The 15,080-nt window shown below is 43.3% G+C and overlaps 1 protein-coding gene across 1 annotated transcript; it reads right to left on the bottom strand.

Moving 5' to 3' along the window:
- Positions 1-8,443: 8,443 nt before the first annotated feature.
- Positions 8,444-9,905, bottom strand: ACTL9 (actin like 9). Its single transcript, XM_020978168.2, has one exon. It carries the CDS (start codon positions 9,766-9,768, stop codon positions 8,512-8,514), a length of 1,257 nt encoding a protein of 418 aa, XP_020833827.1. The 5' UTR covers positions 9,769-9,905; the 3' UTR covers positions 8,444-8,511.
- Between the last annotated feature and the right edge of the window lie 5,175 nt (positions 9,906-15,080).

Genomic DNA, 15,080 nt, shown 5'->3' on the forward strand with positions numbered 1-15,080 from the left:
GATTAATATGGAAATGGTATACATTTATAAATCTGATTGCTTACTGTCTCAGGTGGGGAGGAGGGAGGGATAGAATTAGGAATTCAAAACTTTAAATAAAAATATTTTTAAAAAAAGAATGAAGAGTTAAGGCAAAGACCCTGAGTTGCTTCAATGATGGTGGCACCCTCAACAGAAATTGGAAGGTTCTGAAGAAGGCAGTTTTGAACATCTGGAGATGCCTATTGGACATTGTCTGGATTTTGGCACCATAACTTCTTTCAAGCCACCTTCTCTCTCCGACCTTGTGGAATTTGCAATTCTCCTATTGATGATTTCCTCACAGAACCTCCATGTTTGGGAAGGGCCCAGACCAGCTGTGCTTTACTTTCCAGGTCTCACCACCATGTCCCCACATGGGCGTCTTACCCCAACTCCTGCTATTTGGCTCCCCTTCATAGCTGTTTTTCCCCATTAGAACGTGGGTTCCTTGAGGGAAGGAACTGTCTTTCCTTTTGCTTGTGTTTATATTCCCAAATCAAACAAGAGAATATTTGTAAAATCACTTAGGAAATGTTTATTCCCTCCACTTCTTTTCCTCTTCCCTGGCCCTTAACACAGTGTCTGGCACATAGAAAGTGCCTAATAAATGCTTATTAATGTGCAGGACATATTGAAAATATCCAACAGGCAGTAGAAGATTTGTGTCTAGAGTTCAAGACAAAGTTTAGGGTTGGGTATAGAAATTTCTTGACGTCAGGAACTATTTTCTTTCTGCAGCACCTAACCCGGTGTCTGGCACATAGCAACACACAGTCTGACACAAACAAATGTCTGTTGGATTGAATTGAAACGATCTGAGAGTCAACTGTGTAGAAATTATGATTCAGCCATTGGAAGCTAATGAGATCACCAAAGTAGAGAACATAAGAGAAACGGGCCCAGGATAGAGCTTTGGAGGATGCCCATCCTTAACAGGGAGATGACCCAGCAAAGGGAAGGCAACAGTTCCCAGAAAGTGCCCCTAGAGTTCGGAAAGAAAATCAGGAAAATACAACCCATTAGGTGAAGTTGGGGTTACGGAACAGGTGCTCCCCCACCCTTCTCCTGAACTCTGGGGCTTGCATGGGAAGCAGGTTGATTCCATCTACCAGAGTGAACCACTAAGGCCCCAGCTGATAATAATCGATGGAGCTGGGACTAGAACCCAAAGCTGAGAATGATTCACGAATGCAGGGAAGCCAACTGGATTGATCCACCACACAGCTCTGTCAATGTCCTTGGACGTACCCCTACCAATGCCCACCTGCTACCTACTGTATGTGGTGGGGTGAGGGTGGGGGCAATGACAGGGGAAAACCATACCAATTTCACTCTCCTTTCCCAGGATGGGAAAGTACCAGGTGATACTGAAATCCTTGTCTTCATTTGCCATTACAACCAACCTGGGATCAACAAGTTTTCTTTCCTCAACAGATAAACCAATTTTCTCTGGAAAGTTTTAGAGTGAGCATCTTCAGGGCACGGATAGTCAGGGAGACAGAGACTAAGACAGACACAGAGACAAAGGGACAAAATTAGAGAGACAGAGAGATAGAAACAGAGAGAAAAAGAGACAAAAACAGAGAACAGAAAAAAAGATAGCTGGACAAAGAGATTGGGGGAGGGTGGTCAAAGAGTGACAAAGATACAGAAGAGAGAGAGACAGACAGAAAAAGCGAAAGAGGCAGAGGCCAGATTAGGTTACCTGTGGGCAGAGCCACTGAAGTACTTTCCAACTCTAGAATTCTATGATTTGGTGATAGATCAATCAACTAGCATTTGATAAGTGCCAAGTGCTTTGGGGTTACAAAACCATGAGTAAAGTAAAACTATTCCTCAAGGAGTTTCTATTCTAAGCAGGGAGGGGGAATGCACCAAGTCCCAGAGACGTAGAAGAGGTGAAGAGACAGCGGCAGAGAAAAAAAACTGAGGGACAGAGACAGTACTAGAGAAAGGACAGAGGTGGAGAGAGACAAAGAGAGAGAGACAGAATCAGAGAAAATCAGACACAAACACAAAAAGAAAGGGAGAAGAAAGAGACGGATAGCAATAGACTGAGATAGAGAAATATGGTGACAGAGACTGAAAGACACAGAGAGAAAAGAGGGAGAAGGAGGAAAGAGAGGCAGAGAAAAACAGACAGAGAGAAAGGGAGAAGAGAGACAGAGACTGAGATAGAGACAGAAGCATGGAGACAGAGGGAGTGAAAGGAACAGAGAAAAAGAAAGGAGAGGGGGAGAGAGAGAGAGAGAGGAATTATCCTGAAAGAACAAAGCTGTGTGTCCCCAGGATAAGCCCCTGGCGACAGAAGGGTGCCCAAGAAACATTTGCCTAAGGTCCTCTGGGCTGTCCGCCTTTCTCATCTTGCCCTCTACTTTCACTTTCCCCTTCCTCCCCATCCCCCTCCCTGCATCTTCCCCAGGCCCCAGATGCAGGCTTTTCTCCAAACCTAGGCAAAGAAGAGTTTGGCTGAGGTTCTCCCCCCACTCCCAGGGGTATGCGGTAAAGTGGTTTGTGTCCTGCCCACACCCTTACTGACAGTAACTCAGTAAATGGGCGGTGGGAGTGGACAAGGAATGGGCAGAGCTAAAATTAGGAGCTAGGTCTAACTCTCAGTCTAGGGCACTTCCCCTTCTTATCATCATAGAATCAGAGAATGCATAAGCTTAGAGATCTTGTCTATGCTGGTCATTTTATGAAGGAGGAAACTAAGGCCCTGAGAATGGAAGGGGATTTTTCCCAAGGGCCCCCAGTGATTCCTCTGGAAAACAAAAATTCAAGCTGAAGCCTCTGACTCTAGTTGTAGTGTTAGATCACCACCTTGGGATGTGTGGTGCAATGGAAAGAGAACTAGCTCTGAAGTCACAGGTCCTGAATTCAAATCCCACCTTTTTTCTTTATTGCCTGTGTGACTTCTGGTAAGTCATTTTTTTCCCCTGAGCTGCAGTTTCCTCAGCTGTACAATGATGGGGCTGGCCTACATAGCCTCTGAGCTCCCTTATAGCTCTATAGCTATGATCACATGAATATTTATTACCCTTATGAAGTTGGGAAAGTCCCTTGAGCCCATTTTCCTCATCTATAAAATAAGGGGGCTAGACTGAATGGTCTCCAGGGTCCTTTTCAGCTCACAAGTTATGATCCTGTGACCTTTCCCCAACATGAAAGCAGAATGATGGCCCCAAAGGGAAAGAATGACTTGTATTTCAGTGTTCTCTTCAAACAAATGTCAAGAGTAGAGTCATACCTAGGGCAGGGTGACTAGGGCTGTATCCCAGGTCTCTGAATTTAGAGTGTTGACAGCACTTTCACTACTCAACAGCACAGAAAACAGTAGAGTTCAGCACTTAGGTTACAAAAAGTAATTCGCTAAAATGCAAAGCTATCATATGTAAGACTGGAGTGAGATCTGCACAGTCAGTCACTCTTTTCCCTACCCTCAAGTGAAAGCAAATTATATACTGCCAGATCCAGTTACAAAAATTCCTAGAAGTGGCTTTGGCCAAAACAAGGGAACCCCCTTCTCAGTGACATTTTACAAATTCTTCTGCAGAATTGTTAGAGGATGTTGGCAAACTGGAGAATATTCTTTGAGCTGAGAAAAGCATCCCTACCTGCTACCTCTATCCCTCCAGAGCTGTCTGGGCAAGGCAGTGTGTGGAAGGGGAGGCCAATGTGACAGCCACTGTGGTGGGGGGAGGTGCTGAAAACTTACAAAGCAGACGGGAACTCTGAAGGGCAGGGCAGTCAATGTGCCTTAGAGATTCCCCAGTCTGAGAGTTTGCAAGTGAATGAAGACTGGGAGGTAGGAAATTCAGATCTGGAAGATGCCTTGATGGTCATTGGGCCCAAAAAGAATCCCTCATTAGAACATACCAAACAAAGTTTGTTGTCTAGACTCTGCTTAAAGACCAACAACCATGGATGGAGGAAATGACAAACGTTTTTAGTATCTCTGCCAAGAAAACCCCAACTGGTGTCACAAAAAGTTGGACACGACAGAACAAAAAAATTATTTTGTTCAATATTTCCCACTTACACTTTAATATTGTTCAGGTTGTACTCCAGAGTGTTTCAGGCTTCATGGGCATGGGGCCCAGGGCCATGAACTTGAGACCTCTAATACAGAACAAGGATTTTTTTAATAAAAATTTGTTTCTTGACTGATCCCAGAGGGCAAGAGCAAAAGAATGTAAGGTGGAAATTACAAGAAGGCAGAGCCATAACTAGATAGATAGATAGATAGATAGATAGATAGATAGATAGATAGATAGATAGATAGATAGATAGATAAATGGGTGGGTGGGTGAATGGATGGATAGACACACAGACAGACACAGACAGGTAGATAGACAGATAGATAAACAGACACAGACAGATAGATAGATAGATAGATAGGTAGATAGATAGATAGATAGATAGATAGATAGATAGATAGATAGATAAATGGGTGGGTGGGTGAATGGATGGATAGACACACAGACAGACACTCAGACAGGTAGATAGACAGATAGATAAACAGACACAGACAGATAGATAGATAGATAGATAGGTAGATAGATAGATAGATAGATAGATAGATAATAGATAGATAGATAGATAGATAGAATGATGTATCATTTATTAATTTAAGAACTTTCTCCATGCCAGGCATTGTACTAAGAACTAAGGGACACACTTATAAACAAGTGAGACAGTACCTGTAGCCAGGGAACTTACTATTCTAATGGAGGGAAGCAATATATCCAGAGGTGCCGGAAAGCAGGGGAGGGGACCGAAGCAGGGCCATGGTGAGAATTTATCTGGGAATTTTCTAGAGGCCCAGCCCCAGAAAGACAAAGCAAAAGTTCACCTATGTGAGCGAAGTGTGGAGTCCAAATCTCTAGCGGGTGGAGGACCATGGTGCCAGGTCATCTAGGAAGGGACCGCCCAGCTCAGTGAGGGGGCACCACTACCTCCCGAGGAAGTCCATGCCACTTTGGGCCAGCTGCCATCATTAGGAGGCTTTTGCTGATATCAAGCTTCTTTGGAACTTCCGCTCACCACGTCTAGTTCTTCCCTCTGGGTCCAAGCAGAACAGGTCCAGTTTATCTTCCAGGTGATTGCCCTTCAATACTTGAAGACCGCTCCCATTTTCCCCCTGAATCTTCTCTTCCTCAGGCTGAGCACCCCCAATTCTTTCAAATGGATCCTCACATGACATAATCTCAAGGTCTTTCACCATCCTTGATACCCCACCCTCCTCGGACACTCTCTGACTTACCAAAACTCTTCCAAAAGTGCTCAGGACTGAAGACATTATTTCAGCTGTTGTCTGACCAGGGCAGAAACTGGGCAAACTCCCTAGTCTTGTATTCTCTGCTTCTCTCGTTACATCCAAAGACCCTGTTCACGTTCTTGGCTACCATGTTACACTATGGGCTCATACTGAGCACGCTCCCTGCTAGGATAGTCTGTACCTTTGCACAGCTTTGTTCCATGTCTGGAAAGCTCTCTCTCCTCACCTCTTAGGGTCCCTTCAAAGCTCAAGTGCTACCTCCTACATTAGTATTTTGCTACATACCTGAGACCCATCAGAGTACAGGGAACAGGCCAAAAGGCATGTCAGTTCAAATCTCCTGGACCCGGTCAACAAGAAATAAACAAACATTTACTAAGTACTTACTATGTGCCAGGCACTGTTCTAGGTATCGGACATGTAAAGGGAAAGGCGAAGCAGTCCTTGCTCTCAGGGAGCTTACATTCTATTAAGAGACACAACATGTACATATACAGGTCCCTGTTTCATATGCAGAAAGGGACAGGCAAAGAACATTTGTTTAAGGAAAAATTATAAAATCCACTTGTGGGGAAAAAAAAAACTTCTCAGATGAAATTTTGAAGAGACAGATCAGATAAAAAACTGCCCCACCAATGACTTTAGAGAGAAGGCCTGTTTGAAGGCAGACCAGTGACTGAAATAAATATGGACTAGTGGGCACTGTGGCCTGTCAGCTCATTTGCATGTGACTTTTTAGAGTTTTAAAGTCATAAATGGCAAAATATTATGTCAAATACCTGTTTGGGGACTATGTTAAGATGACATAAGATGACATAATCTTATTATGTAGGGAGATTATGTAAGAAATGTTGGACTCATACCTGAAAAAAAGAAAGATGGATTTCTTGGGTTTTACCTCATAAGCCATCAGGAGGTCCTGATTTGAGGTGTTAGAAGCTGTCAATGAACCAAGAGAAGAAGCTGTAGGAAGCTATGGATAGAAGCAGCAGCAAGAAGGTAAGCTGAGCATAGGAGGAATCCCAAGAAGTCGGGACAGAAGACGTAGAAAGCGTCTAGCCATGACTTGGGATTTTCATAAGTTCTTGCTACTGTTCCTCCATTTTCAAAGACTACCAATGACACAGGGGGATGCCTTACCTTTCGCATGAATTGAATTGAAGTGAGGCAGAATTTTCACACGATCATCAGCCTCACTCTCTCTTCCTGACTCATTGAAGTCCAGTGGCAAAGACAAAAGTCAAGGTGACTGGTGATGGCCCAGGATGGCGTCTTCAATGTCTGGCCAAGCTCCAAGGCTCCAGAGAGCCTGCTTCAGCCGCCTTCGTGGCTATTGGAACAAATTGTTCTCACCCACCCATCCCACCAGATGAAGTCTTCACATGCTTGGGATAGACATCCCCCTACCTCACCGATGAGTTTGAGGCCCACTGATTCCCTCAACCTGGTTTAGCCCATTTGCCGAGCTTGTTTTACCAGCATGTGGCTACAACTTCTTGGAGCCACAGGTGAAAGTGGGGTGGTAGATGGACACCAAAGGTAGATGAGCAGCCCTGAAAAAGACTCAGCAAGCCCTCCCAGAAGAGGTGCTGGTCCTCCCTGAACATCCCATGCACCCTAGAGAACATAAGCACCCTAGGGCAGAGGTTTTTTGTCTTGTGACCCAAATTCATAGCACGGTGTCTGGCACATAGTAGGCATTTAATAACTTTTTACTGATTCTCTGATGGGTGTTGAACCCTAACTACCAGCCCACTTCTGGTCAGGGATGCTTCTTAATTGACGTTTCCAAGAGAAGTCAGAGAAATATTTGAAGATAGAAAATTGAATTGAAAAGATAAGTAATTGGGTTGTCATTCCTCTCTGCTCTGCTCTGCCAATGAGCTGAAGGCTAAAGGTAGTCCCCAGATAGGGAGTTCCAATAGATGCCAAGAACTTCAAAACAGTGAATACAAGCTATGAACTGACTTTTGGGAGAAATTGAAGCATGAAGAATGGGTTCTAAGGGGAAAATAGCACCCCATTTCAGGTCCATAGAGGTGCTAGAGAGACCAGGCTTGGACTTGAGCTTTAAACCACCACTAAGAGAGGGGCAGAACTTTCTGGGAAAGACCTAGCCTGCCCTCATGACAGGTTTGTGTGGATGTGCTCCAAGCAAAGAGATCCAGAGAAAAATGGGGGCTATGTGGCAGAGTAGAATTAGAGTCTGATGACCTGAGTTCAGATCCCAGATGTTATGCCCCAGCTGTGTGACCTTGGGCAAGTCCTTTTCCTTCCTCTGAGTTTCAGTTCTCAAATCTGCAAAATGGGAATGGGGAGGAGAAGGGATGAACTAAATAATTATGAAGGTCCCTTCCAGTTCTAAATCTAGAACCCCAGTGTAATGAAACTGGAACACATCCCAAGCAACTGGTAACTGAGCTCTCCCAAGGCACTTCCAGGGACACGAGCTCAGTGCTCAAAGGAGCTGGGGATGACGAAACAATCTTAAGGTGGCAGCAGGGCCAAGCTGCTGTGCCAAAGCAGGTCAGCGGCTGAACCCAGAAGAGCAGTCCACTCAGACCACCTCCAAAGGGGTGACCGGTCTGTGGGTTTCCCTTTTCCTGTCTATCCAATGTGCTGGGACTCTGTGAAGGCTCTCTTGGAGACTTCTCCAAAGTGGAGGAGGGCTTCTGCCCACCTCTAGTGGCTGCTTGCTCAGGATGTCAAATGTATATGCTGGCTAGAGGATCCTGAGGCTGTATTTCAAGGCCCTGGCTGTCTCTTTTGCTCTGTTTTTATTTCCTTGTGCACAGGTGACTGAAATGTGATCCTCAGATGGCCATTTCCAGCCTTTGAAGGCTCCCTTGTGAATTCCAGAGGTCAGGAGCTCCTGGGTCCCTGGAGCTGAGGCCCTGAGAGGTTAAGTAATCTGCCCAAGGTCACACAGGAAGTAAGTAGCAGAGCAAGGATTCGAACCCAGATCTGCTTGCTCCAAACTCAGTGCCCCTTCCAGTCTGCCAAGCTGCCTCTCTGAGACAGAAGCCTGTGGTTCTGAGGGTAGAGGGGAGAAGCAAGGGGAGGAGGCTATGAAGAGAACCAAAAAGTCTGGGGATAGAGGCACTAAGCAACAGGGGTGCAACATGAGAGGACAGAGCAGGGGGCTGGGCTTGGGGTTCACATAGCTTCTTCCTTTATTGCTTCTTTGCTACCCACCCGCCTACCTGCCAGGATCAATAACACCTCCGATAGACAATGTATGGTCCTTGCTCCTCGTACTGGGCCCGTCGGATCCAGCAGGATTGAAAAGCCCGGAGAGAAGCAAGGATGGAACCTCCAATCCACACAGAGTAGTTCCTCAGGGGCTGGGCAGACACTGCCATGGAGGTCTGGGCAGGTGCCCCACGGAGCAGCTCGTTGGTAAAGCGCTGCTCTAGCCCTGGGAAGAGGGAAGACCCACCACACAGCAGGACGTTCTGGGAAATGTCTTCACGGGCCTCGTTGGGCACCTTCCTCAGGCTTTCCTTGGCCATGTCTGAGATTCCCAAGGGTGTAAGTCCTGGCATTGCTGGCGGGTTAAAGAGCAGCTCAGGGCACTGGAAACGCTCTTTGCCGAGGGTGATGACCCGTCCATCAGGCAGCTGGAAGTTCTTTTGGTTGTCCTTTGTGGGCTGGTTCTGCTCCATGACGAAGTCAGCAGCTACATAGCAGCACTGGTGTTTGATGGTTTCCACTAGGGAGGTGTCCCGTTCACTGAAGGGGTAGCCAGCGCCTCGAAGCATCTCAGCCAGGTAGGCTGTCAGGTGGGCCCCGGCCAAATCCATCCGATCGGTGGCATGGGGCAGGTTATAACCCTGATACACGGGGACAGTGTGAGTCACACCGTGACCCAAATCCACCACCAGCCCACTGACCAGCCCATGGGCATAGACAGATAGCACTGACTGGTAGGCCACATACATGCACGGGGAGCGGAGAGATTCGAACACCACCTCCACCAATTTTTCCCGGTTGGTAGTGGGGCTGAATGGTGGGTCAGAGAGAAGGAGGGCATGATCCACTGGGGACACTCCCAGGTCATTATAGAAAATGTAGTGCAAAAGGGTCTCTGCTGCCTCCCAGTCCACAATGATGCCATTCCTCAAGGGCTGGACCAGGCTGAGTCCTGGGTGCTCTCTTGCGCTGTCACCAATGAAGGTTGGCAGCTGAGGCTGTCCAGCTGTTGAAAACTTCTCTGGCAAACGGCCAACCACGGTGGCCACAGTAGACATGGGCTTCGCCTGTCCAGCAAAGCCAGACTTGCAGGTCCCTGTGCCCATGTCAATGACCACAGCACCTGTCTTCTCTAAAATGCCGTCTCCCAGAACAAAGGAGGCGTCCACATCCACTGGCAGGCTCACATCATCTAGTATTGTGCTGGACTGGGGATGTCCCTTGTGGAGACTGGGAGAGTGACTGATAGCCTGGGAGTCATCTAAGTGGAAGTCCATGGCTAATGAAACTCAGCAAGTAGGAACAGGGGCCAGAGTCACCTCCCTAATATTCAACAACCCAGCCAGGATTGGAATAGTAGCTGGGCTTATCTGGGCCGGAACTGGAGGAGACCAGGACAAAGCTGAGGGAGACTAGAAAGGAAGGAATTAAGGAAAGTTTTCATAATATAGCTGAATTATGACATCACTCTCCACTACCCTTCCCCCACTTCTCTTTCTTCAAAATGGGCGGGGTCTCTTCCTATGGCATCTTGCCACTGAGTGGCTGCCAATCAACAGTTAATGACCCAGGCAATGACATTGTTGGGAGAAGCAGTGTGGTATGGTATATTGTCTAAATCCCATCAATTTAACTACCTGTGTGTCTTTAGGCAAGTCATACTTTCGGCAAGGCCTCCTCTCTGGCCTCAGTTTCTCCCTCTGTAAAATGAAGGAGTTGGATTAGATGGCCTCTAAGATCCCTTTCAGCTCTAAAACTATGATCTTTGGACTTAGGTATGCTTGGGAGAGAATAGACAATGGCCCACCCACAACCATCAGAGAACTAATGGGAGTTGGTGCTCCAGTCAAATACAGGCAAACCTCATGTTTTACTTTATTGCACTTTGCAGATATTTCATTTTTTTTTTTATAAATTGAAGGTTTGTGGTAACCCTGTGTCGACCAAGTCTCTCAGCTCGGCACTGTTTTTCCCAACCCAATGTGCTCACATTGTGTCTCTGTGTCACATTTTGGTAATTCTAACAATATTTAAACCTTTTTCATTATTGTTATTATTATATCTGTTATGGTGATCTGTGATCAGTGATCTTTGATGTTACCATTATAATTGTTTTGGGGTGCCACAAACCGCACTCACATAAGACAGAGAACCTAATCGATAATTGTTGTGTACTCTGACTGTTCCACAGTCCAGGACCAGTCATCTCTCTCCCTCTCCTCAGGCCTTCCTATTCCCTGAGACACAACAATATTGAAATTAAGCCAATTAATAACCCCACAATGGCTCTAAGTGTTCAAGTGAAAGGAAGAGTTGGGACAGCTAGGTGGCACAGTGGCTACAGCACCGGCCCTGAATTCAGGAGGACCTGAGTTCAAATCTGCCCTCAGACACATAAAAACACTTACTAGCTGTGTGACCCTGGGCAAGTCACTTAACCCCACTTCCTAGCCAAAAAAAAAAAAAAGGAAAGGAAGAGTCAATTGATACAGCAAACTTCACTGTTTTATTTTAAGAAATTGTCACAGCCACCTGAACCTTCAGCAACCACCACCCTCATCAGGTGGAAGCCATCAGTATCAAGGCAAGACCCTCCACCGGCAAAAAGATTATGATGCACTGAAGGCTCAGATGCATTTTTAGGAATAAAATATTTTTTCATTAAGGTATGTATACTGGGGTTTTTTAGACATAACACTATTGCACATTTAATAAACTACAGTATAATGGACACATAACTTCTATATGCGTAGGGAAACCAAATAATTGCAACAGTCACTTGATTGCAATGATCTGGAACTAAACCCACAATATCTCTGAAGTATGCCTGTAGAATTAATTCCTTATTCTTTACAACCTGGCCTCTCCCAACCAGTCTTTCTGACTTCTTACACATTATTCCCCTGGAAATATTCTATCATTCATTAATACTGACCTCCTTGCTGTTCCTCATATGAGATCCCAATTCTGCACCTTTTCAACGGTCAGCCCGTGATTAGGATGCTTCTCCCTCCAGGCTTCTCTGGCTTCCTCCAAGTCTCAGTTCAAATGCCGCCTTCTCTGGTCCCCCTCAAAGCGATGCCTTCCCTCTAACATTCTTTCTTTGCTTCTGTAAATATCTTCTATTTACATAATTGTTTTCATGTTGTGTCTCTGTTAGAATGTGAGCTTCTTGAGGGCAGGGATGATTTTTGCCTTTCTCTGTATCCCTAGCGTTTAGCATAGTTTATGGCCCATAGCAGGCACTTAATAAATTCTTGTTAGACAACTAGCTGGTGCAGTAGAACACTGGGCATGGAATAAGGAAGACTTGAGTTCAAATCCAGCTTCAGTTACTTCCTAGCTATGTAACCCAGAGCAAGTCATTAATCTCTCAGTTTTCTCATATGTAAAATGGGGTGGGTAGGGGAGGTGGGGGGGGCAGGGGAGTAGAAATGGTACTGATCTCCCAGGGTTGTGGTGAGGATGAAACTTGTAAAGCACTTTGCAAATCTCAGAATGCTCCATAAATGCTAGTGATCATCAGCTGTTTTTTTTTTATATGTAATGAATATGCACTTATTGTAGTTGCAGATTAAGCTACTTAAAGGAGTTATTTCTGAAACAATGCATTGAAAAAGAAATCTTAATTTTAGACTTTTATTGTATTGCACTGAGGAATGGGAGGGTGGATATGCAATGTTCTCTATCTCTTTCTTTTATCTTTTTTTTTTCTCTTTTTGACTAGGCAATGGGGTTAAGTGACTTGCCCAGGTTCACACAGCTAGTGCCAAGTGTCTGAGGTCAGATTTGAACCCAGGTCCCCATGACTCCAGGTCCAGTGTTCTATCCACTGAGCCACCTAGCTGCCCCTCACTTTCTTTTCTGAACATCTAAAGTATAACTTGTAAAATCTTTTATTGCTGTATTGTAACAATAATTAGAGTACAGAATTTCTTACTGATTCCTACAAAACATTTAAAACGCATTCATTCCTTCAATGATAATTTAGTATATATTTACAGGTCCATTTATGCTTAAGAATTAAAGTGTATAAATTTTATGGAACCACTATGGGAAATTCCTTGGTCATCCAATATATAGGGCTAATACTAAAATATTAAGAAAAATCTCAACACCCTTATTTTTGCAAATATATCCATACCATCTTTTACATGATATATAAAGAAACCTATAAGGCTTCTGACAAGGTCATATGTACAAAGTTTGTAGTCCTTCAAAAGCACTTGATCTCTATAGCTAATTTATAATTTATATATTGTTAAAAAACAAAATAAGCTACTGGAAATTCCTATAAACAAAAACTTCCAACAGACTAAGAACAGTCGATAATTAATTCAATTATTCAGAAAATTATGGTTCTTCCTTTAGGTGTACAGAGTTCAAACCTGTGCATACCAGACATAACCCTTTTATGTTCATTGATATACAATTTAGTTGAGTTTCTTTGTCCAAGCATAACATGTGAAAATAGTCTTTAAACAGATTAAAAAATTGGCGATATTTTTTAAAGAGAAACTTTTTTTTTAAAGTAACTGCTCACATTGCATGAGCTAATCCTCAAAATAGGTTCTTACTGGATAGAATCCTTTCACCTTGTGGCTTCTGCATGCACTTAACTGGACTGAGTCTATCGTATGTAATCTTAAGAGCTCACCAAAATATGTCATGCTCCAAATTTGATATGCCAAGAATGACATACTGAGACCCAGTGTAAACCATTCTGCTGCACAAAGAAACATGATATGAAAGAAAGCATGGATGAGATATTCTGGGATTACAAGATGATTGTCTATTGAATTGGTCTATTTACTATTCATTCCTTTAGCCATGTCTGACTCTTGGTGATACTATGTACCATACCAGAGGATTCTTGTAATCAGTTTTCAGGTCATCAAATGCCATAATATGCCATATGGCAAAGAAGATGAGTGTGGCAATGATCAGTAGCACCAGGATGTAGCAGAAGGCAGAAAACATAAATGCCATGGCTGAGAGGAGAAAAAAAAAACACCGTGATTATTACTGACTTGTTCTGTAACTCTTACCCTCCATCCTTTTCCTCTCTTAATCCATGTGATACAGAGTCACCTAGATGAAAATCCTCTCCCTCTACCCACATTCTCATCCCCATCCACCTCAGTCCTCTCACTCCCAAATTCCTGTCTTGTTACAAATTTTCCTTAATCTCAAACCTCTTCTTCCTGTGCTCCTTCCATATTCTTTTCTTCCAGTTTATTTGCATTGCTTTTATTTTTCCTTACACAATGACTTGTTAGGAATTATGATTCCCCACTCATAGGATGACTTACAGATTTTGCTAGTCTACTATCATGTGAAAACATTAAGGCAACTTACAAAAATCTCACATAAATCAATGACTTAAGATAGAGTAACTTAGCCCCTTGACATGGGAAGAAAACATTGAGTTAAGTGGGAGTAATTAATTGAGGGGGGTAATTAAGTGGGAGTAAGAGGTCAAATCAGTAAAAGTTCAACAACCTAAAAAACATGTTGTCACTAGGTCCTTTTGGATATCAACATTAAACTTTGTGATAAAATTGATTTCTTTTTTTAAAATTCAATTTTATTTTATTTTCAGTTCCAAATTCTCTCCATCCACCTTCTCACTCCCCCACCCATTGAGAAGAAAAACACAACCCATTATGAATATATAGAATTACTCAAAATAAATTTCCTCATTAGTTATGTCCAAAAAATAAAGCAAGAGAAGAAAATATGCTTTATTCTGTACTCTGAATTCATCAGCTCTCTTTCTGGAAGTGGATAGTATGTTTCATCATGAGTCCTTTGTAATTGTGTTTAGTCATTGTGTTGATCAGAATTACTAAGTCTTTCAAAGTTCATTATATTTATAATATTGCCATTATGTAAATTGTTCTCCTGGTTCTGCTCACTTCACTTTGCATAAGTTCATACAAGTTTTCCCAGATTTTTCTCAAACCATCCCCTTCATCATTTTTTACACTACAATAGTATTACATTGCATTCATATACCATGACTTGTTCAGCCATTTAATGGGCATCTTCTCATTTCTTATTTTTTTTGCCACCACAAAAAGAACTACTATAAATATTTTTGTACTTATGGGTCCTTGATCTCTTTGGGGTATAGACCTAGTGCTGATAATGCTGGGTCAAAGGGTGTGCACAGTTTACTAGCTTTGGGGACATAGTTAAAAGTTGCTTTCCAGAACAGTTGGACTAGTTCATAGTTCCACCAGCAAAACAGTGCACCTATTTTTCCACATCCCCTCCAGTATTTGTCATTTTCTTCTTTATTATTATTATCCTAGCCTACCTGATTGGCATGAGGTAATACCTCAGAGTTATTTTAATTTGCATTTTTCTAAATATTAGTGATTTATAACATTTTAAAAATTAATTAATTTTTCAGTTTTTTTATTTTATAAAAATTTCAGTCATTTATTTTATAGCTTTATAGTTTTCAACAATCACTTCCATAAGCTTTTGAGTTTTAAATTTTCTGCCCCCCTCTTTACTTCCCTCCCCAAGATGGCATGCAATTTGATATAGGCTCTACATATACATTCCTATTAAACATATT

The sequence above is a fragment of the Phascolarctos cinereus genome, unplaced genomic scaffold, assembly GCF_003287225.1.
Source record: "Phascolarctos cinereus isolate Bilbo 61053 unplaced genomic scaffold, phaCin_HiC Scaffold_4;HRSCAF=312, whole genome shotgun sequence".
Taxonomy (NCBI): domain Eukaryota; kingdom Metazoa; phylum Chordata; class Mammalia; order Diprotodontia; family Phascolarctidae; genus Phascolarctos; species Phascolarctos cinereus.

Bases quoted from the DNA above. Each gene is read 5' to 3' on its own strand.
- ACTL9 (XM_020978168.2), bottom strand. From the start codon at position 9,768: ATGGACTTCCACTTAGATGACTCCCAGGCTATCAGTCACTCTCCCAGT.